Here is a 26,723-nt window from a genome sequence, read left to right as displayed (position 1 = left end):
ATGAATTCCTCAAGGATAATGGACCCTAAGGTGCGAGAGACTGAAGGGGATGGAGAGGACAATTCAGGTAGAACTGCTCCATTCCCCAGTGAATGAAAAGTGCTGTGACTTCTTGAGCTTCGATGCCTTAGCTCTATCACAGGAGTGAATCTGTTTGTCTAGCAAATGCATTCTCCCTTTCTCTCCTCCTGTCTCCAAGAGCGGTTATATTTTTGACATTTTCAGAGGCTTGAAATAAGATTTTTCTAGCATCTTATAACAAAGTTAACTTTTTTACCTAACAAGATCCAATGATAAGAGAAATGCTGACAGGGATGCATCATAGTGATGTCATGCCGACTTATATGGGACAGGCACAAGTGGTTGGGATGTCTCGTGCAAAACTCTGATTTCATTTCAAGTAGTTTCCTGCACAGAGCTTGCAACTGATCCTAATTCAGGTCTTTCCTTACTGAGCAGACTAGTATTGCTTTTCAAGATTATTACTTGATTTAATACTTCATGATCCATTGAGTCTCATAATTAGCATTCAAGATATTCTGGGATGTATTATAAAACTGATATTATGGAAGCATTAGCCTCCCAACACTGCACATTCCACCTAAGTAAGCCTTTTCTACATTTAAATTGGTTTTGGTAACAACATTGTCCTTATCATCACTATTTATTTAGCTTGCTGAACAAAGGCAGTGGGTTTCCAAGTTGTAATTTCTTCTCTGTATCCCAGGCTGTTAATACCAAAATCTTCTTCACAGTCTAATTATCACAAGAGGCAAGTAGAAACTCTATTAGGAAAGATCCTACACTGTAGGTTATTTCTTATGTGTCATGAACATTGCAATCCATTCTCCAATGGATTGTAATATAATAGTAATTTCATGCTATCAGTATAGTCTTGAAAGACATTAATGCAAGAGCAGACTGTGTTGACTCTTCCAGGAAAAAAAATCACTTACGAAGAAATTATAAGGCAATTATTATTGTTCCAAAAACTTTTAAATGCTGTTGGTTGCATCTTCTTTATGTTTCTTTGCTTAGGAAAGAAAAAATCAAAGTTCAAATCTTTCAAAAAGTTCTTCGGTAAAAAGAAAAGGAAAGAAACACCTTCTTCTGGGAGCAACAGTCTGAAGCTGTTCCAGTCAACGAGTGATGTCACAGCCTCACACGACATGCACGTTAATTACGATTCTGAAGACGAACTCAAGTAAGTCTTTGGACTGTGGCTGGTAAACAAATACAGAACTGTTACCATGTTTATAGATTAAAGACACCCCAAAATTGCCTCCCCCTCTGGTTTGGAATGCTGCATTCTCAAATAGTTGGCTTTTTCAGGAAAGGACAAATTAAAATGGCTGATGTAAGGCAAATCGCAAAGGAATCGGATGGGGTGCAGCAAGAAACAATAACTAAAAATGCTTTCATTTAATCGTCAATAAGCCTTAGCTTATCATTTCAAAAGAATATAATTCCCATCTTCAAAAATTAATTAGGTACTCAGCTTATATCTTACCAGAATTGTCTTATGCCTGTAAGATGTATCTCATGAAGTTTGTTAAAGAAATTTAGATGCCTAACCATTTACGCCAGGTTCTGAAAGCAAGGAAGGGGTAAGGTGGTGACTGCAACTGAAATCAGCAGGAACCAGAGGCTGTGAAGCCTTTATTTCCTCTGTGTCCATGGGATTCATCTGACCAAGGGACAAACATCTGCATCTAAGTTAGTCACCAGCTGCCTTTTATAATCAGCAGAGCGAAGTCAACGTTACTAAGAAAGCTCATATCAGTCTTGTGTAGACATTCTTGTTCAGATGAACCAGATTCTAGAAGTGTCTATTTCTAGAGAACTGGGGTGACCAGCTCTGATGTAGATACCTGTGGTTTAATGTCTGAAGTTAGACCAGATGAATCCCAGCCTGTGTATCTGTCTGCCTCTGAAAATCTTGTCTTTGTTCAGGCATTGCCAAAAATGTTACCCAGTCTAAAGTTCAAATGTGTTCCTGGATGGAGAGATTTACTCAAGAGCCCATTGGCTGCCTAAAAAGCAAGTCTTTGCGTTGGTGGATGTGTCTCTCAGAACAAGCCTCCTGGTCCTCAGGCGAGATGCTGCTGTGCCCAGGGACGGGAAAGTCAAATCATCCCCGCCATTTAAGACGACATTATACAATGCGGCCACCAGGCAGCGCCAAACAACCGAAAGAAATTTTTTTTTTTTTTTTTTTTTTTTTTTGGTGGCATTGGCAACAGGAACATTAGTCCAGCTTGAAGCCCCGGGAGTTCCGGGCTGTCAGCACCAGGTCTAACAGTGGGCTATAGCTTTGTTGTTCGATAACATATTTTTAAGACATGGATGGTCAGATTTTCTCTCCCTCCTGCACGACTCAATAAGGTCATGTCCGAGTGGGTACAATCTTTGGCTGGTTTGGCCATGTTCCTGTGCTGTTACTTGCAGGGTTGCTACATTATTGTTTCTTAATATTTGTTTAGACAGACAAACACCAGGAAATTCCTTGAAAGGAAGGAAAATTAATTTGAGCACTCATAATCTGAGGAGACATCTAGGGTACCTCCTCTACGCATCCGGGAGGTACGCGTCTGCTAGAAAGAGAAAGAAAAGGTAGCATGCTGGGATAATTGTGCACATGCAATAACGCTGCTTATCCGGCTGCTGCTGCAGCCTTTGTAAAATGTTGGTGAGTTGAGCAGCCATGGCAGCCCTGACTGGCACTTGCTTTGCAAATTGTTATAGATCTGTCTGACCTTGGATGCATTGCAGAGATCACATTTTCACTTAGATGAATTGTTCTTCTAATGTCTTTAATGCATTAAGCAGAAGCAGCAGGCTTTCCTTCCTTCTGCAGCAGGAATACAGATCAACTTTTTCCTCCTATTGTTTTATCAAACATATTTATAGCAGCCATTACAAGGAAAATGTTACTTTCTGCCATGTTTGTTTATGTTCCTTGATGTCCCTATGACAGTATCTAAGATCCAAAAATACACAGTTCTCCTCCTTTTTTTTCTTTTTTTTTTTCTCTGAATGTCTACTCAATTAACTTGATAGTTAAATGAACCTGAACAGTTCTTTATTCTGTACTCTGCTTTGCCATTTCATAGCTGTCTTGTTTAAAAAATTTAAAAGAAGGGAATCCTAGAAGAAATGCTATGTGCACACATATGTGCACACATTTCTGGTCCCTGGTCAGTCAGGCTATGAGCTAAGCTGAGGAAAATGAGCACAAGAGACCTCCTAGCAGCTAGGAAGCATCTCCTGCTTCCTCTTAGCAGCCCGCAAAGAGCATCCATGAAAAAAATGCGTTCCCCAGGCTCGTAAGGGAAAATCCCAGCGTTGTTGATATTTAGTACAGGACCTTGAAAGCATCTTGTAAGGATTTATGCAAATGATTCTATATGAGAACTATATTGCCTGGAATATTTTTCTTAATGACCTGCATGGCAGAGGTACATTAAATGCTGTACTACAGCCTTTAATAGTAAAAGGTACTTATTCTTCCTATGATAATGATCAGTCATTTGCATTAGCAAGAAGTTAGTCCATCTCAGGTACAGGTTCGTTTATGTGAACTCCTTTCATTTTGCACCTGGACTTGCCTGCAGCACTGTTGCGCCACCAGCTGCTGGCTTCCAGCCATGGGGCAGTACCTTTTCCATAGGATATAACTCAATTGCCAGGGTTGAACTCTCTTTAACCTAATTCAGTTTGTTAACATGACAGATAACAGCATTTGCAAATTTTTGTTTGGTTTTTAAAGGTGTTACCTAGATTAGCCTGAATGACTGTATTGTATTCATGTCGAAGTCTGGAATCTTGTGTGTAATGTGTGCTGCGCACACATATCTTCAACTCTGTAGTTCAACCGACCACCCGAGTTAAGATTAATAGGACTGGCAAAAAAGTCTGTATATTTTCATTCATTTGTTATATTATTCCAGCACACATAAAGGCATTATTGGAAGCAGAGCTTTGTCACATGACAGCATCTTCATTCCTGAGACTGGGCAAGAGCCTGCAAAGCCAGTAAGAGTGTTTTCTCAAGAAAACATTTCTGATCGAATTAGAGCTTTACAGGTAATTTACACAACATAATTTTTTCAAATGCAAGAGATGGAATGTCTTTCCAGGCTTGATTTTTTGGGATAGTATTTGTGGGTGAGCATTTGATTAGTAAGTAATATCTGTCTGCAGCTTACATTAAATGTTGCATTAAATGTCACATTTAATTAGACGGCAGTATCATATCTTGGTTCTACTTAAATGATAGTTGAAAAATGGATAGATTGATTGGCTCCCCAAGAGAACATATGAACTGAGATGTCCTGTGCTCTGGATCATTCAGTTGTGAAGTTAAAATAAAAGTAACTCATTGACCTGAGCTAAAATCGTACAGGGGAAACCTCCATCACTGTCACATACTAATGTATTGTATGCCACGCTGAAGTTGAAGCTCCAGCCTACCATGAAATTGGGACCTCCGCCTCCATTTGGATTTCATGCAAAGCGAACAGAGGACGCTGGGACCAGTTCTGAAGATGATGGATTACCCAGGAGCCCTCCAGAAATGTCTTTGCTCCCTGAAAACTTATATTCAGGCACAACAACAAGAGTGAGTAGTTTTGGTGTTGGCAAAAATCAGTGTTTAATGACTTGTTTTACCTATGTGTGGAAGGCAGAATAAATTATTTGGTTTGCTATATGTATCACTACTTTATGCCTGAAATACCTTACTCAAAATGGGAAAATGCTATCTCTCTGTATAAACAACTACTTAGAGTCTTTGTTTCTGTTAAAATACAAATATCATGCCAGAAAATGCAGAACTAGAAAGGAGACAATGTGTTTGTGCGCGTGCATGGGGATGCTGGGGTTTTTTTAAGGACTACAGAGAGCTGCCAGGCATAAAAAAAAAAAAACCTGAAAAATCTGTGTTGTCCCTTGAATGTGCTGATAAGAGTGCTCTCTTCTTTAATGTTTTTCTAGGCTGTCATCAGAAAAAGAAACATAAAAGAATTTGAAACTGTTTTTTCTTTTTAAATGATAGTTTTGTTATGCATTATTTCATTCTTTATCTGCTTGTCTTATACTTTATGTTTGCAGTGTCCTTGCTAATCCTTAAGACTATAGAGAAAAACAACTTACATTGTCAGTATCTGTGTGCACTTTGCGTAGATGGTTTCTGCAAGTATATCCACCTTGTTTGTCATCTTTTACTGAATCTCTTCCTCATTCCATCCCACAGTTCTCTGACTCTCACAAGCACCTTAGCTCTTTGAGTTTAGCTGGAACAGGCAGTGAAGAAGAAGAACAGGTAACTTCTGCCAAATGTATTAAGGGCCAAGCAATTATGCATAGTAGTATTTTAAAGAAATGTAAGACATAAATATTACTTTGTTGCCCATCTGCTGAAAAAAAAAAACCTTGTATGTATGTAATTGCATGCTTACCCATTTGCTTTGCTTTTTTTATGCCTGTCCCTCTAACGTGAAGTTATGGTTATTTATCAACATAATTCTGATGCCAAGTAATCTGCTGTTGATAATAATTAAGCCCTCTAGAATATCTTACATCCTTTAGCAAACTTTACAGACACGATTTAATCTCTGAACATGGCCAGTGAGATTTAGACACTGAAACAGTATCCCTTTTTTTAAAGATGGGAATTTGCAGTAAAGGCTGCTTGGGTTACATGCAGAGGATAAGGGAGGAAGCTTGTTGAGGAGCCATGAACAAAATCTAGATCCTCTGAAATCTGCCCATCCCCTTGCTTTAAGTACAAGGTTAACTCTCACTGATATAGAAAGTGTTTGCCTGATGGTAGTGGCTGACATTGCTGCTTAGGAGTCTGATGTTCAGCCTTCAGTCAGATTCTGGCCACGTGAGCTAGTGCGAGCTGTGAATTTTGCTGAAGTGATGTTTTCAGGACTTGAATACAGGCAAATAGATGGCTTTCTTCAATCAGCAGCCAGCCGTTCTGGCTGATTAAAGGGCGGTTTTGAAAGGCTCTGAAGAGTCCTTTTTAGTTGTCCGCAGCTGGAGTCATAGTGGAAACAACACAGGGGGTAAAGAGAAGAGCATTTCCTAGAAATAGGAGGAGGGGTAGAGGGGAATTGCAGAAAGGAAATAGAGAAGCTAGTCCTGAGCTGGCTATTCCTTGGTAATTATGCAAAATATATTTCAAGGCCAGCTGCAACAGGGCTTAGCAAAGATTTCTGGCCATACTTGTTAGATTCCACATGAAGCTGTTTGAAAGACTGCTTGTATGTGGTGGAATTTTAATATTTTTAAAGAAAAACAACAGAACACATGAAGAAGGTATTTCTTGAAAACTAATATAGGCTCACTGAAAATTTGTCCAGTCCAGATGCATGTTTGCTAAAGGAGGATTTATGTCTCCCTGTCATTTCATTAACATTACTCTCTGACTCACTGACTCCTGAGACGTGGTGGTGACTACGTGGTTGCTCAGCTTTTTCCATGTGCCCCATCATTTAGCTCAGAGCTCTCTTCATCCCAGTCCAGTTTCGGAGCACAGCCAGAAAGTAGCCCCATCTGAAGGCTTTCCTCCCAAACTGCAGGGTCTAATACCTGGCATTTCAGAGAAATTAGCCCTGCTTCTACAAGTCAGAGGAGACCAGCTCGCAGGGCTGAGGAGTTTTGCACAATGCAACCCTGAGGTTTTGGGGAGCAATGACACCTTGCCATGTCTTGGAAGCTTTCCTGAATCGAAGAAGGGAGAAATAGATCATGACTGTCCGATCTGGACTTTGGGGATGGGGCTTCCTCATCATCCTCCACCTTGTGCCACCCAGCATGACCAGCTGAAGGACAACTGAGCCATACACACATAAGATTTGGAGAAGGGGGTCTGCTGACCATCTCCTCCTCCAGCCGGCTTCACCAGAGCCAGACTTCGTGGGACAGGCAACTTTTGCAGCCTGCTCAGAGCTGGCATTCACTTGGGCTGCTGAAATTTTAAGTAACAAACCAGATTTTTGATTTTCCAGCGTAGTGGCCAACACTGAGCACTGCCAACAAGAAGACATGCAAAGTTCTCAAGGAAAAAGAGAAGCCAGAAAAAAGGCAGGCAAATAGTGATGTGCCTTGAAAGAGAACATGTGCTGTGTCTTTATCATGGAGCTGAAATGTCAATGTATTCGCTGTTAGGTACTAATGTATAATGCAGCCACGTATCGTTTGTTGTACATTAGTCATGTTTGAGTACTAGACTGAAGATATTGTAGAGTGAAAATTAATGAGAGCATCCATTATTCAACTCGGCTGAGCTACCTTTTTTTTCTTAAATAGAAACCATAGTCAGAAGCTGTGAATCCAGCCTCCGCTAAAATCAATGGGAGTTTTCCCCTGGCCATTGAGGATGCTGTAGCAGACCCTCACTACACTACAGAGTATCTTTTGGCTGCAGTGCACAATGCAGAATTCTACTTGCAGAAAACACTGATGCTTTTTCCCTCCCTAAATAAAATGAACGCTGTCCTTCTCTTCCCTTCTCCCATCCAACCCTCTCAGTAAAATATCACTTCCAGAGGAAGAAGAAAAGAAGAGAGAAGAAGAAAGCCTGCAGAAGAAAGCATGACAAAGGAGGAAAGCTCCTCTAATGAAATGAACCAGAATTTCAAGCCAACAAAGGGAGGGCTGTCATGAGTTGTCAGAGGTCATGTTAACGCCTTGACAGCTGATTTGGCAATATTTTGCCTGTTTGCAAAAACTGAATCTGAGAGAAAGGGAGAACCATTTTTAGAGTCATTTTTCATAAATTTTTCAGTCTCCTTTTTGCATCAGCCCTGGGACTAGGGTAGTTTTTGGTGAAGCGCCCAGGCAAGCTGGATTCCAGCTTTGTGAAAGTACTGTACCCTTTGAAGCATTCGGGAGTTGTTTCTGGATGGGTTATTGGCCTCTAGTAGGAATCGTCCATCGTTTCCTTCCCCAGAATAATCTACAAATGAAATTTTACATTTCAGGTAAACTCCCTAGTTATTTTGCAGATGTAAATACATAAGGAGAAAATGCAAGCTGACTTAAGTGTCAATGCACTGATGTTCGATTCTTTTGTCTTTAGGAAGGTGTTGTAGAGTTGAAAGCGACCTGATGACATATAGGAAGCTAGAAATGCTCCAGCCCAGCATAACTGTGGGTAGGAACCTAGACACAGATGCTGGAGGACAGACCCAGAAAGGAAACTGGCCTTTTAGGTTCTGTAACTGAGTACTCTTCATAAATCTGTCTTCTAAAACGTGCTGGCCATGTATTTGTGTGCTTTGGATCTTCTAGTTAAATGTGATTTGGTCTTTGCCTCTGGATGGTATAGCTTGATATTCAAGCAGCTAAAAGTGCCGAACTGCTAACGCCAGTGCTCCACATGCAACATTAAGGAATGCAATGTATTTTAAAAAGATGTCAAAAAGAAAAAGAGGCAACCTTAAAATGCCAATATATATGCCCCTTATTTGTAGAATTGATATTTTCATGTCTTTGTTTCTTTGTTTTATTCTCTATTTGAGGGCTTTATTTTTTTTTCAGGTTACATTGGGTCCTTCTTCTAGATCTCACTCTACAGATGGTCAGCTGTTCCCTAGGCATGGAAGTGCTAAAACTGGAGCTCCCCAGATATCTGACAGTACCATCTCGCCTGCTGCCAATTTTGACAATCCACCTGAGCTTTCCTCTTGCTTGGATAATTCTGCTGCTAAACACAAGCTTTTAATAAAACCCCGGAACCAGAGATCCAGTAAAATGAGAAGATTTTCTCAGGTACTTGTGAAAATAAACAGTGTCACCTTTGACACAAACCCAGGAAGTTCTTTCTGGACTTTGTATTTCAAACTCAGATATGATAAGAAAAGTCAGATTGCAGCATGGATATTTCATTGGGTTTTAATAGTTGTTATTTGATGAGGCTACGTATCTGGAGTAGACACTAGGAACAGATTAAATATTATGAGATTACTTGTTAACTCTTCACAGAATCACAGAATCACAGTGCACTCTTGATGCAGCAGTTTATGTAACAATTTATTCTTAAATTTACTGGCCAGTACAATTTAGTATCTTGTTTGTGATGCAGAAGTTGGGGCTGACTGCTTAATTTCTTACTTAAATCATTTTTGAGGGAAAGTGTTATGATCAACTTCAGTACTTTTCCTAGTCTGAAAGTTCCTGTAAAATCTTGAGTCTTTGAGAGAGTATTGATGGAGGAGCTGTTCTAACTTTCCAAATATGATTTCGCTTATATTTTCAAAAAGTACAGAAAGAGTAAGTTGTGACCTATTAATTGGAGCCAAATTCTGTCATTAGGACTGTTTTGAATTCAGCTCTCCCTGTGCCCCAGACTTGTAAACCCTTTATCTGCACTACAGAGACTTCAAATAGGTTTCCACAGGAAAAAAAAAAAAGTGTGTACAATTAAAAAGAACTATTAAAAAGTGTATGCTATTAAAAAAACTTTTTTAAAACCATCCTTTTAAAACGCCATTTATCTGATTCTTTGTCATAGCTTATGAAGGGCGTAGCTTAACTTTTCTTCTCTCTCTTCTCTTTTTAGAACTAAAGTTTGCAGCTCTTACTACAGTATTTGCACTTTATTGTTTGTGGTTTCTTTCAATGTTTTAAATACACTAAAGTGATTAAATTGGCTTGCTTAACAACAGGAATGACAGAATCACAGAACGGTCAGGGTTGGAAGGGACCTCTGGAGATCATGTAGTCCAACCCCCCTGCCCGAGTAGGGTCACCTACAGTGAGTTGCACAGGACGGCGTCCAGGCGGGTTTTGAATGTCTCCAGAGTGGGAGACTCCACAACTTCTCTGGGCAGCCTGTTCCAGTGCTCTGCCACCCTCAAAGTAAAGCAGTTCCTCCTCATGTTAAGATGGAACTTCCTACGTTCAAGTTTGTGCCCATTACCTCTTGTCCTATCACTGAGCACCACAGAAAAAAAGACTGTTCCCATCCCCCTGGCACCCTCCCTTTAAGTATTTGTAAGCATTAATAAGATCCCCCCTCAATCTTCTTTTCTCTAGAGCAAAAAGACCCGAGGGAATATTATTCCCTCTGCCTCTAAATATTACTTAGCTGATATTCTGTACTTTCCAAAATCTGTGAGTGATCTTTGGGCTTGGTAGAGCACTGCTGCAAGCAGCACGATGATACTAGTTATTTAGAAAATTATGTAAAGCGATAAGTCACAGATTAAACCTCCTCTTCCATTTTAACATTGTTACCAAAATACTATTGCTTTGTCCAGTCTGCCTATAAACTGCCAGATGACCGAGCCCTCCTGGTTTTCCGTGAAGAGTGTTCACATCTTTCGATAATACAATTCATAATATTTTCCTGCCCGAGTCTGCCTGCGCACCTTGCTTCTGGCTAACTGATATCTTCTGCTTTTATGTTCCTGTGTGTACGGGTTGCGAATGCAGGTGGCATTGCAGTTCTGTCTTTGCAGTTGCACTTGCAAAACAAGAAGTTGGAAGAACCCTAAAAGTATCTTCAGAGTGCAAGTTTTGTGTTCTTAGAACTAGGGCCTACATCCAAAATATATATTTACCCAACAAACTACAGGGAATCAGTGAGCTAATACAGGTACCATATGAAAAGGCTTATTCAGCAGCTTAATAATGTGCTTTCAAATAATCCTGTATATTTAGCCAGTCCTTACCTAAAGCTTAATCGCAAGACCTCACAGGTAACTACATATGCATTTACAAACTTTTATCAAATAGTCTTAACTCTTGAAAGAAAAAGACTTTTATACAAAGGAGGCAAGGCTGTAATGCTGTATGGCAGTGGGATTAGACAGAAGACTGCCATATGGGGGTAGATACTCAGCTGGCATAGACTGTCAAAACCGGATGGCCTTGTTAGGTTTTTGCTCTTCCTTCTATGTACCCTTCCCTCTTCAGAGTCATGCAAGAATGGGTTGTTTTATTTTTAATGCTCGGATGCGGTAACAAAATACAAAGGGACAGATTTTTCTCTTTCAAGTGCTGCTTTTTGCCCAAGAGCAACACAACAAATCCAGTATGCTCTGGGGAATCAAGTGCCAAGGATGGTCCAATGGCCATTGTTGTGATGAACTTCCTATCCACAAATGCATGAAAGCACTAGTTGTGCAGAAGGAAGTGTCACTGATTGCTTTTATATTGGTTAAATAAATTATTCCAGGATCTGCTTAGCTAAAAAAGCATCCAGTATGTAGGTTAAGAAAACAGCGAGCTCAGTATTGGAGGCAAGTATTGCCTTCCTCTTTAAGCTCTTGATTGTAAATGCAATGGTGAATAACAGAAAAAGTAAATCTGTACATGGTGATGGAGCTTTCTGAATTTCTTTCTTGCAGAGGACCCAGTCTGAATCTTTGACTGATTTGAGCTGTACCCCAGAAGAAGAAGAAGAAGGTGATGAAAAAGAGATGCAGACAGACTTGCCAGATACTGTATTCGAACCCAGCAATCAAGAACTGCCACGCGGCACAGCTGCAGTGCAGGATGTGGCTTCCTGGCCAAAGCCCAGAATGCCTGAGGACCTTCCCCCTGCTTTGAGACCAGCGATGACTCAGCCTACTTCTGAGCCTGCTGTTGTACAGGAAGCCCTGCTACCAGAGAATGAACCGGAGGGCTGCCAACCAATACTGGAAACAACGTGTGTGAAGTCTGAGTCTTCATTGCTGTTAGAAGGCAAAGACTCCGCAACTTCTTCCTACTCTGGGCCAGACAGAGAAGTACACAAGCAAGAAGATGCCTCAGAAACACCAGTTCTGTTGTCTGGGGAAGTAAGCAATGTGTCAATCGATATTTTAAATCAAGAAAATAAGGAGCTTCCTACTGTGTTTTCAGTAAATAAAATACCATCTGAAGAAGATATTTCAATTAGTAGGAATAGTATTGTTTGCTTGGAAGGGTCAGAAAGCATACAGAAGGATGATCAGATACCTGTGGAAATGCCCTGTAATAAAGAGGCAAAGAAAGAAGTTGCTCTGTTGTCAGAGTCCAGCAAGCAATTTTCCTTAGGTTCTTTCCAGCCCACGAACTCGTTCCATGTTTCACATCCTGCTTCCTCAACACGGATGGGATCATCTGCTTCCCGCTCTCTAGAGAAAACAAAGACTGCACAAGAGACGCAGAAGTCTCCTTCTGGTAAGGAGAACAGTCAGTCACTGGTCCACAAGGAGGAAATTTTGGGGAAGAAAGCTGAGAAAGCAGCCAATGAACTCAATGCCTTGAGAAAGTTTTCTGTTTCCTCTGCACGGGAGAGACCAAGGACCAGAAGCCTGCACTTCCCAGAAAGGTCAGAGTTGGAAAGCCCATTAAATACTGGATTCTTCCTGTCCAAAGCAAAGGTCTCCTCAAGAAATGAGAAGCGGAAAGAAGACTTACAGAAGGGATCAGATCTGCAGGAGGAAAAAAGTAGCAGCAAAAAGCAGACTTTGCTGCCAGAGTCTGACTCCGAGAATACAGGCCAATCTACAGAAATTTTGGCTGGCTGCATTTCTCTGGCTGTTGATGCAGTGCCAGTGCCAAGCGATTCTTTGGTGGTATCTCAGAATCAGCCAAGCTGTGAAGATAAAAGTCCTTTTCAAGTGAAACTTAGATCCACCTCACTGTCCTTGAAATATAGAGACAACTTATCATCAGAATCAAAAGGCATTAAAAGATACAGTGCAGAGTTTAATTTAGAAAATGAGGGATTGACTTCCTTTCTAAAAGGTGATAAGGCACAGATCAAAAAACCAGCCAATACAAATATTGGTGATTCTTTAAGTGAAAAGATCAAACCCAAAGCAAAGTCCTCTGAACAGCTTAGTAGCAAACCTCCATTGCCTAAAAAGCCAGCCTTGCAGAACATAACTGTTCCAAATACTACTGCAAACAAGGAGAAGCAGGACAAAGCTATTCACTCTCCTGAATCTGGAAGTGAAGATAGAGACTTGGAGAAAAAGTCAAATCCCTGTAAAATGCCTGGTAAGACTCCCGATACTTTATAAAGTTACCTTAACTGGCAAGGAATGACCTTACCTGTGAGAGAGCGTGAGGCAGCCATGTTGTGTCAGTCACAACACTGGTGAGTGCAAGCTGACGGCTCTGCCTTCAGTGATGTTGCTCCCTGATTCTCCCTTGCTGAAAAGATTATCAGAACAGCAGGGAAGAAGCAGCAGACAGAATGTTTTTGCCTGTGATTTTTGCATTTCAGTGCATTGTTTAAAGGACGTTCAGTGACACTCAAAAAATAAAGTGCATTAACAAGTATTGTGAAACAGAAATATCAAGCCACTAAGTGTCCCCATTTAGAGCCGCTGTATGGCAATTCAAAAGCCAGGAGCACGTATTAAGTGGAGTGCCCTGCGTGGGATGAGTGACTCAGACCTCTATCCCTTCTTTTTCACCATAGCATGGAGGCAGAAATACTAGTAACTGCCTGGCATGCTCAACACACCATTTATTTATTGTCTCCTGTGAGCTTTGCTTATTCATTTATCCATCTTTATAATTACTCATTCCTTGTGTAAAAACAAAAATTAATTACCCTGCAGCTTCCTGGAGTTTAAAGCCAGGAGAGACCATAAGATTGTGTCTACTGCAGATTGTTAAATTTCACCCTGTTGTCTGTATTATATAATTGGGTTAGAGTTAAAAAGAAATCAGTCCTCTGGAGACTAATATATTGTATGTTACAGGAAGAGAACAGAAAAGACTGGAAGTCTGAGGTCTTTGCAACGACAGTAAACAAATTAGGTGAAGTACGTTCAAGCAATTCTAGGAGGAGACCTCTGCTCTTCACTTCAGAGAATAGCCAAAACGGGAAAAAAATCTTTAGGTCCTCTGATATGTGGGAGAAACTTCTTTCCTGCCCTGAATCTGTCTGATCACGAGTTTGATGTTAAAAATGTGAGGATGAGATGCTGGCCAAAGAAATGAAAAGGTTTCTTTGTGCCATTGCAGAGCTCCCCTCCATGGTTGCTCTTCTCCCGTTGTGGTCAGTCTCTGAGCTTCAGAGTCGGGGGACACCAAGACAAAAGAAGACCTTGGGACACAGCAGGCCACTTGTCCTGTAGGGTGACAAAAGCCTCTTCCTGGCCCCAGAAGCAACCTGCTGATGCCCTGAGTTACAGCAGATTCCAGTTGTCATATGCTGCAGTATTGCAGATATTTTTTGTAGGGCTCTGGCCACACTTACAGTTTCCTGTTCTCCCAGTGGCCATAAAGGGGATTCATTGCTTCCACAGCTGGATGAGGCTCCCACAGCCATCCAGCTAGAGTGTCCCTGCACCCCACAGACAAGGTGTTCTCCCTTCATATAATCCCAGTGCTCCCTTTAAAGGCATTTTGCCTTCTGCCCTGCCCTGCAGAGCAGTTGATTATTTGTAGTGATGTCAAAATTGAGATTTTGGGGAGAGTCATACTGGGAACAAGCAAGGAGAAGACCTAGGACAGTGTGCTGGTAGGTCTGGCAGAGAACAGAGGAAAGCAGCGGGAGTACCAGTGCTCCTGCACACAGCCTTTTTTCCCCTCCTTCTTGCTGAGTCCCAGGGTGCCTGCAGTGGGAGTGGGGCGGGAGACAGTGAGTCCTGGAGGAGGGAGAAGGGGAGGAAATGGAGCCAGGGAGCACATTTCTCCTCCAGGCTTCTCCTCTGGCTCCTCAGCCTTGAGATGAAGGAGATTCCTGCCCCCAGGCTCAGGATTGTCCTCTGCAAAATAGGGTGTGTGGGTGGGAGCTGTGCCCCAGTCCCCCTGGCAGGGGTGCATGCACCTAGAACTTGAACCTGAGTCTGTAGGTCGAGGACCCCTGTTTTGGACACGTTCCTCTCCACCTGACAGTATTACTATTTGGCTTGGGGTTGTTTAACACGGTTGTTCGAATTGGTCTGCGATGGTAATTAGTTGTCTTCCTTATCTACTGCCCCACTGATCTTACTGTATCACCTTAAGCAAAGCTGCTATGGTTTTCCATGTATTTCCAGCTTTGGAGTGCTTGGTGATGGGTTCTGATATGTGTGCGTGCCAGGACTCAGAAAGAGTTTAATTCTAGATACAAAGCGGTCTGCTCCAAACTGACCTGAGGTCCTTCCTACCCCACTGCAGACCTTTCTCCTTAGACATCTGACCAAGCACTTCCTTGTGCTAAGTTACCACATCAGCCTGAGCTGGCCACCTGAAGTTGTGTTTGAACGAGGTGTGTCCACCTCCTCTGGTTGCCCTGGCACCACACCAGCCCTGGTGGGGGGATTTGCACAGTAACCCCAGAAGCGATGCCCCTCTCCAAGATGAGGAGAGCCTTGGGACACAATGAGGGTTTAGTGGGGCAATACCCCTGCCCAAATGCTATTTTAAGCTCTTTGAAACATTTGCCTTAGCCCAGTGAGTCGAGAGTGTGTCTTTGCAACCGCAAGCAGCAGAAGTCTGACCAGCGCGATCAGCACGGCCCTTAGCTGGCAAGCCATGTGATCCACAGTCTCTGGCCTCCTGATCTGCTGGAACACCCACTTCTTGTTTTTTCGTCCAACCGCCCTTAATGCAGGCACCCAGCCCTCTCCTAGTGCCTGAGTTCATCAGCCCTTTCGAAGAGCTGTGGTCACCCTCAGGAGACACTTTATGCTGTCAGGGAGTATTTTCCCACTGCGTTAGGAAATCCTTGTGCTGAACAAGAAGGCAAGCTGTGAAATGGTGATGTAAGGGGGTGCAATTCCCTTCTCATGTACACTCATCTCAAAAAAATCAGTTTGCTATGTCATGGGGTGAGCAGGAGCAATTTGGTTCATTCAGCTCATTTTTTAGCTCTTCAGCACTCCTGGTACCAAAGGCAACATGAGGGCTGGTGGGATGCTGGCATACCACCTCAGGCCAAAGTAGCGCTCCTGCTCTCCTGAGTTTTCTGGGGAATTAGTGGGGAATTTCTTGGCCTCTGTCAGGCTGCAAGGTGGCTCTTTAATGGCTGTGTGAAATTAGTCACCTCAGGAGGGGAAATTTTTAAGTTTCTGGAACTAAAGGCACAAGTCTGCAAGAATTAAAAGATTAAGCTGTGTTGTTTGGGGTTGATACACTTTGCCATAAATCCTGTAAAGAGCAGAAACAATTAATGTATGCAAACAGGTTATTACAAGAGCAAAACCATAAGCAATACCTGTGTGAATGTACATATTAGGATATACCAAAATCAGTGACTGAGGAGCTGTAGCAGGGAGACATGCTCTAACAGAGAAAAGGAGCTCGGATAGTGACAGTGAATGTAACAGTGAATGAAATTGGTGTGTATTGTCTAGCAAATACAGGCTCTGAAATGACAAGAAAAATGTTTCTCTCTCTGCATAAAAAAGACATTGCTTTAATGCTGTCCTGGCTACAACTGAAAAGAAAGCTGTCTTTTTTTTTTTTTTTTTTCCAAAAGAAGTTGCTTTTTCAGTTGTGTCAGGCTATTTTGCAATATGGCTGTTTTCCAGCAGTGAAATAGACTTTGATGCAAACATAGCAGTTTCTTGTGTCAAAAAGACTCTCCTGGCATCGGTGGTATAGATCCAACCAAAAGTCAAATCCCTTGCAGAGCAGCTTAGAGAAGAAAGAAATGTCAAAAATACTTAGCCAAATCTTTTAGAATAGCTTTGTCTGAAATTAAGGAATTGGGTGTGTACACTGGCACAAATGCATGTAGTGCTTTAATAAACAAAGGGAAATATGTAGGGCAGGATATACTAAATGCCATGTGCATTTGTAAAGGCTTTCTTAAAATAACTGGTGTTTTATAAATGAGCAAAGATACAACAGTGTGGAATTAAATATGCGTGCATAAGCAGGGATATAAAACAATGACACCGTTGTATACAGGGGGTGTTATCTCCCTGGGTAAAGTTGTTTGGATTAGTTTTGAGTATGTTTGCTTTTAAAATACGCAGGGAATCCACAAGTTAGCTTTGCTTGCTGTTAGAGGTGTGACTTTCAAAGGGCTCTAATATTCTGCCTCTGACCTTTCACCTGGACAGATGTATGGCAAGAGTAACCCCTCTTTGCAGTCCTTGCAGGCATAAGATGTTCATTTTCAGGTATGAGATTTAAATGTTATAAAGAACCTCTGCTATATTTTGTGCACACAAAGGCTTTTAGATTTAAAGGAAACAGGTACAATATCTGAGGCTATGTCTAAAAAAAAAATCAATCCCTAAATCTCAGGGTAATGTTTCAATATGGCTTTGCTGTGGTTATCCATATAAGCAGCACATACACCCCCAGATACAGTTGAATACACTGAGTATATCTGTCTATCAATAGACAGAAATAGGTATGTATTTCTCATTCACTTTCTATGTGTGTGTATAAACTAATGCACAATAACAAGTCAATCATAGATCTCCTCTTGCACATAAAGATTAATGTTTTATCTTCATCTTATTGTTCACACAACCAGTCTGACACACATTAAAGGATAATATCCAGCTATCAATGAGAAGTGTACACATTCAGTTCCACAATATTTAGGCAGAAGGAATTTCATCTATAAGATCAGAGCTTTAGTCTGAGCAAAAAAATAAAAAAAGCTGCTTTAGTAAGATAATGAAGGAAACAGATGCCTGCATTTAATGGTGCTGCAGCAGGGGAATTTCCCCCCTTAGGGACCACTGAGGCAGCCAGCCCTGCTGCTGTCACACCCAGCGGAGAAAAGCTGGGGTGATTCTGATCTGCAGGAGGGAATTGAGCAGGTGGCTATGGCTCACTTGCCTTCAGGGCTTATCTTTGGTGGTCAGTCTGGATGCTGCGGAAATGGTGAAGAACACAGATGGAGCGGCTGGTCTTGACATTGCCCATGTGTGTTTGGTGGCTGTGGGAAAGAGGTGAAGGGATGGCTTCAGCAGCCTCTGGGTGTGGTTTCAAGGGGCAGCAGAAGATCTCGGCAGCCTACATTAAATGCTAGTTTTAATACATGGTGACATTATGCACAGAGCAGCTTGACAAGTTCTGACCTGGTATGTTCCCATTGTTGGTGACTTATCCCAAGGGGAAGAAGAGGCTCGCTTGTCTTTTCAAAAGCCTCAGGCCAAGCCAGTTCTTAGGAAACCGGAGAAAGATGCAATCACGAGGTTAAAACTGTGAGTGAACGAGAGACAAATGGCTGCCAGTAATATCCTTTATTAGTTTATGAAGTTATTAAGTAACGAGGTGAATAGCATATTGTTTAAAATAACATGTTGTAAAAAGAACTGAAGAATATGATTCAGATTTTAGTTTTATTCAGAAAATCTCCTGAGTGTAACATGGAAGCAAGAGGCTCAGCCCTGCTTTACCAGAGGAGAAGTGAAACACGGGGTGTTTGCAGTGGCTGTGGCCTGTCAAACTTGCACAGCTTCTGACGGAGGATGCCGCTGCTTGCATTTCGTACTATGTTGTCTCCCTAAAAGTGGCATTTACCAGCTGGGAACTGTTGTGCTAGCTGCTGTGCGCATGACGTGCAGCAGAAGCAGGAATTAGATTGTGCTTTTGAGTACTTTTTGTTCTGCTCTGGCTAGCCGCTTCCTTAAAACCTGTGCTTTGCCACGTGGTGAACCCTAAAAGCATGTGGACTGCCTCATCACCGGATGAGCTAAGATAAGGAGGGCTTGTTTAATGTGATCAGACAATCACTGAACTGAGGAAGAAGATGTGCAAACAGCACTCCTCTTGTGAATAGTCACTTCCTGAGAAAGCTTCCGGCCTCTTAGTGCCCCTCAGGGTACCAAGAGCTTCACGGTAGAGTCTCAAATCACCTTGAACTGCCAACTTACTTCACCATATTATCTCCTGGATTACTTCACCACCTTTCATCCTTCTGGTTGGAACAGCAGTGCATGTATACTGCCAAGAAACCTTCTCTAGTTGGAAGTGGGAGGATTTAAAGGACCTCTGGGCAATGGGAAAGATAATAAGTAGTGAATACAGCTCTTCTACCCCTTACAGTAATTCTGGCTGACAGATGAGGTAGCAACTCCTGCAGGAGTTGCATCTGATGGGGTTTTTTGCTGAAGAGAAGGTATTTCCTCTGCCTTGCCTGCCTGGCTTTCTGCAGCAAGGAGTGTCACAGGAACAAAGGCAGAACGTAATTGCTTAAAGAAACAAGAAGGCCCCTCTCAGAAGCAGATCAGCTCTTGATCCTCTGCAGGTGATACTACTCTGCTGTCCTAAGTCAGGCCTGTACAGATACATATAAAATCTTTAAAGATGATGATAAAGAGCTTTTGTTGCCTCCTATCACAGGGGCATTTTGATACCGTCTCTTATGGGATGATACTTGCCTCTAATTTGGCTGCCTTCTAATTGGCTTGACTAGGATGTCTGGCATCTCGTCAGGGAAAACTGAAGAGCCAAAGTGCTTGATGCCTTCGTTAAGAGTATCTGCCTTATAAAAACATTGTTATAATAGCAGCCTCCAGACATATCACTGCAGGACTGGGAGCCCTGTTGTGCTAGGCAATGCACATCGAAATAACAGAAAGATGAATCCTAAATCCATGAGGATGACAGAGAAACAGGAGCACAGGTAGCAATAAAACCATTACATGTAGTGCAGTAAATAGAGTCTGGGCATAGCAGTCATTTTGTGGGTATTGATTGTGTGATGGGAGCAGAGGAAGAGCAATGTGTCATTCAGTTGGTGTTTACAGAAAGCTCCCGTGGTGCGACAGGAAAAATGGGACAAAACACAAGGGGTGGTTTTGAATCACAGAGACTAAGTACATCACTAGAAGTGTCAAGGTGAAGCCAAGTTCCCAGTATCATGGCAAAGCTGGTGGGTGGATTGAAAAGGACCTTCAGGGTAAAGATGTTGGTGTTTGTGAGCACCGAGGCATTACAGACAGTGAAGGAAGGTAAAAAGGTGATGGAAAAGTATGTGTGTGGTGGTGTGTCTGTATCTGTCCAGTCAGAGAAGAAGCAGCCCAGTCTTCTCTGGGCTGAGAAGAGGCCTGTACCTAGGGGAAAGGGGTATGTTTGGTGGGATGGATTTACAGGATGAGTCTGGCAGGGCACAAGGAGGCTTCAATGGGGAAACATCTTCATAATACTGAGTCTAACTGTTGGATGGTTATTCATTACAGGATGCTAGGAGAACAAATTGACTAATTCGCATAGAAGGTAACTAAAGTGAAAAGCTGCTTTATGTACTGTGTGAGGGATCCTCAGCTCTGAGGGAGACTAGGCATCACCAACACCTTCCGTAGTGGCAGTCAGTCTGTGTGTCATGGTACTGCTTTGGGATGAAGCGTGGCACCTGGCTTTACTGGGCAGTGCACTAACAGGTCTTGCCCAAATTGCTCACAACCTAAAAAGGTACGGATGAGTTCAAGGACATGGCCTACAAGCAAAAGAATGTGGTGGCAGATGCATTAGCAGACATCACACCAATTCAACTGTGTGGGTTTACTGATGACGATCCTTATGAAATTTGTCCTAAGATACTCAGAGAAGATGGGCTAGCAGTCCTTGAGCTGCTAGTGATTATCTTGGTGACCTGTGGAAGATAAGGGGAACTCCAGAAGGGGGCACTTCTTGAAAAGGGAGTTGAGATAGAGAAGAGAGAGGGGGAGAACAGTTGTTATATACCACTTAATATCAAATACTGAAAGGAATAATTGAGCCATTCTAAATGTCTACAACATAACATAGATAGAAGTTCCAACCAACATGGCTTGGTCAAGAGCAGTCAAATCAAATGATAACTGGTATCATAGGGCATTTCTATAAATATCATGACATTCCTATAAATATAGTCTTGGTGAGGCTATTCATTGGGTTGATGCAAAGCTACTGAGTGCCAGGTAATGATTCACTGTCATATTAGATGGTGGCCATCTTAAGTCTGACACTATTCAGTATATTTAAGGACATGGGTGACAGAATTAAGTGTGTGCTTATTACATTTGCAGGTATTACCAAGCTGGAAAGCCTGTGGGCACACTGGAGGACAGTAATAGAAATCAGGGTTATCTTTAGAAAGTGGAAACATAGTTTGAAAAGAATATTTTCTTTACAGACAAGTAGAAGGTTCTGTGTGCAAAAATAACCTGATGCAGAGATACAAATGGGGGATGGAGAGGGGAAGTAACACGATCTGGAGCTCACAAACTAAATACAAAACAGCAATAACATAATTCTGCAAGAAACTCGTCATGCTGAGTGATATGCACAGGAGACCATCTCAGGTGAAGTGGGCTAGTCCCACTTCAGCTGATGATAGCCCCATTTCTTCTCAAGTGCTACGTGCCAGTTTTGAGCACCATATTTTGAAGAAGATTTGGATCAAATTAGGACAATTCCTACAAAAGCAAGAGTGATCTAGAGAATATGACTAATCAGAAAAGTTTAAAAAATGGGGAAAACATGGTCTAAGTCTGCAAATGCATGAAAGGCTGCCACAGTGAGGCTATGAGTAATCTGCTTGTGTCCATAGTGTATAGGGGAAGAAGTTACAGATTTAAATTACAGCAAGGAAGATGTAACTTACCCAATAGGGAAAAAGGTAGCAGTAAAAGAAAAGTCAAGCCATGGGATAGGTTGTCTAGGGAGACTGAGATCTGTCCTGTCTTTGGAGAGTTTTAAGAACAGGTTAGATATGTATTTGTCTGGAAACAGTTGATGTGAAATTGATCTTGCAAACTGATCTTGCCTTGCAGCTGAAGGATAGACTAGATGACATCTTGAGATCTCTCCCAGTCTCATTCTCTGTCATCCTGTAAAATGATACAAAAATGAAGAAAGGGCAGCCAGTGAAGAAAAGGGAAGAAGATCATGGGAGGAACAGCTGTTGGCATGGAAAGATGGGGCGTAAGTGGGATGCAGAGAATTGGAGTAACTTGCCATGCAAGAGGGAGGGAAGCTCTTTCCGTGTCCAGGGGCCGTGCTTTACTGTGCTGCATTTGCACAGCTGGACTTTCTGGCTTGTTTTTTTCAGAGGTTTCCCTGCACGATCACGTGAAGTGAACGTGAAGGGAAATGCAGGCATCAGCTGGCAAAACATCTTGCTTTGGCCTTAAAGCAAAACTTGTGTTTTCTCTTTTTGTGGTTTTCAGCTGACATAGGCTTTACAATGTTTTCTTGCTCAAATAACTAGTCTGTCTCTGGTGAGGTAGAACCATGACTTGAGAAAATCCCTGAGCAAAGAAAGTTTGTGGGCTGTCATAATGTGCCTGAGTTTGCAGACTCCAGCTCTTGGGAGAGCATCATCCCTTTCATGTCCCATGCCTTCATGAGGCATCTCAAACACGCCTTCAGACACATTGGCCTGCTTTCCTGATCAGGGCCATGTTCCTCCAAACTAGACCATAGCCCTCCAGAAACGCGTCTGACAGCTCCAGAGGGTCCTGTGGCTCAGTGGCCCGGCTCTATGCCAGCACAGCAGCTGAGCCCCGAGGGACTCTGGGGCAGTAATCCTTCCTGGCTGGGTCTGCCTCCTCCTCGATCCCTGAACAGGATGCTGACTAGGTAACAAACTTTTCCTAGGGGCAGGACCATGCATGATTTTGAGGATGAGAAGCTTAACTTCTGCTCTGAAATAGCCTTCCATAAATTTGGGTACGTTAGTGGCCAGAAATGGCTGGGAAAGGTTAAATCGTCTTTCCTTATGGCTCTAGTATGGCTCTAAGAGTGTTTGTACTGTTCTTGTTCATCTTTTAAACCATGCAGAGGCTCCACATTAGCTGGAAAACTGAATTCGGGGTGCAGTGTGAGCCAATGAAGAAGTGGAGAACCTGGGGGCTGGAGCCAACAGAGGAGCTAAGGCTCTTCTCTTGATCCAGTTCTGTTCAGTGTATAAACAGGATTTCCCTTCACAGAATATTTGAATAGAGGGTATTTCACTTCCCCATACCTCTGGATACTGCTTATCCCTGGGTAGCAGTTGTGAGGACAGCAGGGTAGCACTTTTAACCCTTACTCTAGGAAGGGCTTTTTTTTCCTTGCCTTACTGACATCTCAGTTCTGGTAGAGCACGATGAAAGTGACTGGCCCCAACAGAGAGCACGGTCAGCATCAGCAGGGATAAGTCAAAGTAAACCTCATGTCAAAAGACCGTGAATTAACCCTGTGGTTTTCGCAGTATTTCTGTGTGTTCAGCTGCCTCAGACTGTTGTGCTCAGTCACCCACAGCACCTGCAGGCACCAAGGGGCTGTGCGAGGGAGGCTGCTGCTAAAGGGGTGGAGGAAGGCAGGAACCAGACTAAGGCATTGACTGCTGCTGTGTGGGCATGGGAAGAACGGGAGCCAAAGGCAGCCACAGTGAGGGAAGGGGCAGTTGCCTTTGCCATACCGCGGTCCAGCTGTGTCCAGCTTTGAATTGGCTGCTGCTTGTCCCTAAACGGCCATGAAGCAGATGGGAGGAGGGAGCAGAAGGGGAGGCACTGGCAAATGGGTAGATTAATGAAACTTGATTCATGTTTCTGCATCTCCCTCACATGAGAGCAGTGACACTGTGACTTTAGCTGAACAAAGATGCGAAGCGTTTTTCACCAGTAGAACGGTAACTTAATACAGTGAGCACAGGAAGATTGCTCTCTGGAGACCAAACTAAACAGAATTCCTATTTACCCAGGCTGGTCACACATCCTGGGACCAATCAGCGTATCAAGCAAGTGTGAGCTGAAGCTAATTACAACTCTCTTTCATATAACCACATACATAAATAATCTGTCAACAGAGAGAAGCATGCCTTCCCCCGTGGCTGCTGGAGACTCCGGCAGAGATCCCAACAGTCCCGCAGAGCCAGCCTGGATTTCCATAGCAAGGCAAAAGCAGAGGGGCATGCAGCAGGAGCAGGAACTCGACAGAGAAAAACTTGTGGCTCCAGACGTTAAGTCAGATACAGAGAAACAGAATAAAGAGAAGGAACGAACAGAGGTACTTACAATACATATTTGTGATGCTTTCATATCACCTTCCTGTAGTATTCTTTGGATCTACTGCTATATTGCCAGTCATACCGTAATGATCACAGATACTTAATGAGTATAATCTTAAATAACAAAGGCTGTTGGAAATGTGTTACAGGTTCAGAACTCTCTGATTGTTCAGATATGTAATTTTATATCTCCAAGAAATCCTGGAACTATGTGAGGTGTGTAAAATTTCTTGAGTGCCCAATACATACTTACCAGATCTAATGCAAGTATTGCATGCTAAAATATCCCCAAAGAGGTGCTAAATTGTACAGTCTCAGATCTCTCTCCATACAGAGGGAACACACTCTCTTTAACTATCCTTCTAAGCACAGCATTTCATTGAACCTCCTATATATCCTGACTGAAGTAACACTGAATGAACAGCTCGGTCCCAGAAGCTCCTAGGTAACAATTTTTAGAGCCTTGAGAAGTGAAATAGAATAAAAATAACTTTTGCACTTACAGACAGTGCCAAGATATAAATTCTGGTTCTCTGTATATGGATAACTTGGATGCCCATGTGGTGCCATGAACGTGGGCTGATGCTGCCTCTTCAAAGATCCCATGCAAAAGAGGGTGATACCTGTAGCAAGTGATCTTCCCAGATGACAAAGCTGCGCTAGCAGAAGCGCTTGGCATTAATCCAGAATACTAACAAGGCTTCCCTGGTACTGGGCTAGCTCACGGAGGCAGTAGTGTGCGAGTGCTGCCTGTATCGCCTCCTGCACAGTAAGAATCCTGCACTGATGCAGGAATGTGTGTGTCCTATACCAGCATAGCATTCCCAGTGCAAATGGCCTACTTTCTTGCTTCAGATGGTACTGTTAGAAACCCAGATAGCTGGAAAAAAAGAAGATCTCCAGGTGATGAAAAATAGCAGTGGTTAGATTAACAAGAAATAATGCTTAATAAAATGTCTAGACAAGATTATGAACTGCAATAATGCTCAACATTGTCATAGCACTTAAAACACCAAGGGTTTAAATGATCCCAAAATACAGTTTCTGTGACAGAATAGGAAACTCCAGCTCTTAGCTGGCAGTGTTCCCTAAAATTCATGCCATGCATTTTATTTCCCTATATCAGCTCACAGAGAAACATGCCAAGATGCTCCTGACTGTAGCGTGTGAGGCTTGGTGCCACTGTACTACTCCCACTTTCGCCTTCTCCCACATGGCACCAGGCACTATCACTTCAGGGTAGTTTTTGATACTGGCAAGAAAATCCATGGGTGGATGTGTTTGATTTCTTTTTTTTAATGGAAAATCCATTTGCCGTCAACCATCCAAAAAAACAGTGCCCTAACCCACAAAATTTGGGAGGTGGAAGGGAAACATGGGAGAACAAGGCTGTTTCCAAATCCTATATCCTAAATGTTATCCCTATGTTAGTAGAGGTGTGCAAAGGGCTTGGAATCCATTTTGCATTCAAGACTATAATAACGTATTCATGGATATCATTACGAATGACAGATACAGAGGGATCATTGTAATGTGTAAAGTTGAGTATCATGGACACTAACATGAAACCACTGGAGCTTTCTGAATGGGTATCAGCTCAAGTGATAAGATTGGGACCAATATGTGATGAGCGCATGTGATCTTTGGACTGTGACAGGCACCACATCCACTCCTTTTGCTTGTGTTCTTCCAAATTGGTCTCATTCTCTCTGCATTACTTGGATTTTATCCCTGTCTATGCCTAGGGGTCAGTGAAGCAGCAACAGAGCAAACCTTCGCACTTGGTGCCTAAAACCACTTCTGAGGAAGAGAGGAAAGAGACAAAGTCCGATGTGAAGGAGCTGCTCCTGAGAACCAATTCACTGTCACATTATGTCCCCGGTAGGAAATAAAATGCTTAAAATGTAGGCTGTTATCTCACAGCGTTGTCAGAAGAAATCCTGCTTGAGTGTGCTGGAAAAGGAGTAGGGGCTAGATCCTAATCTCTTCCCCAGCCCTGTATCAGCAAAAGGGCAGACTGTTTTCTCAGCACTCACCCCTGGGGTTTTATTTGGTGGCATATTCTTTTAACCTCTTTGATTACAGAGTAGTCAAAACTCGTGTTGAAAGAAATGTGAATTGAGAGCGCTAGGCCATTTCACAGGACGGGGTCCCAAATGCACTATCCCAGTGTAAATTGTAAAATGCACGCAACGTTATTTTCAATAGCATTCAATTTTAATGTGATTTCCTCAACAAGCTGGAATGATGTGATCACATACCATCTGCCCATCAGTCCTCCCATGATAACTTCAAATCTCTTTGATAAATTAAAATTTGAAAGAAGGGCAGACGTCTGGAAGGTAATAAAACTCCTGTGAGTTTGGGGCTGGGTAAAGGAGGAATTCACAAATGAATGCTCTTGCTAATGAAAAGACTCTCTCTTCTTTGGCCTGGGTGTTAACACAGGGCATGGCAAGGATTCCAGGTCATCATGTTGGTTTTGGTAAGTTTAGGGACCAAAAGATATCATTCATCAGAAAAACACTGTATTCTTTTGAGCGTGGAGTGGTTATTGCCTCAGTTATGTAGTGCAGAAGAAACTTTCATGTGAAATGTAAAGATTTTCTTCTGTAGGGCAAGGCATGGGAAGTTTTTAATGAAAGAGCTAGGCTGTATAGCTGCACAGCAAGCAAACGTTAAATGTTTGTGTGTTTTATTCACAGTAGTTCCATCACCAGCACTGGTGGATAAAGAGGAAACGAGCCATTTTAAGAAAGCCAGTAATGCAGCTCCGGATCAGCCATCGTGGATGGAACTGGCCAAAAAGAAATCACAAGCTTGGAGTGATATGCCGCAGATTATAAAATAG

The 26,723-nt window shown here is 42.5% G+C and overlaps 1 protein-coding gene across 1 annotated transcript; it reads left to right on the top strand.

Annotated features, from left to right (window-relative positions):
* On the top strand, window positions 1-26,723 carry CRACDL (CRACD like; the record flags this gene model as incomplete). The annotated part of the gene is made up of 10 exons (XM_082496359.1): window positions 1-67; window positions 1,039-1,204; window positions 3,951-4,086; window positions 4,457-4,621; window positions 5,255-5,323; window positions 8,554-8,784; window positions 11,367-12,987; window positions 23,672-23,871; window positions 25,618-25,753; window positions 26,578-26,723. 10 exons carry the CDS (start codon window positions 1-3, stop codon window positions 26,721-26,723), a joined length of 2,937 nt encoding a protein of 978 aa, XP_082352485.1.

Source organism: Vanellus vanellus (assembly GCF_965231255.1).
Source record: "Vanellus vanellus genome assembly, chromosome: 1".
Lineage (NCBI taxonomy): Eukaryota > Metazoa > Chordata > Aves > Charadriiformes > Charadriidae > Vanellus > Vanellus vanellus.
Note: the sequence above shows the minus strand (reverse complement) of the source record. Positions and strands in the feature narration are given on the sequence as shown.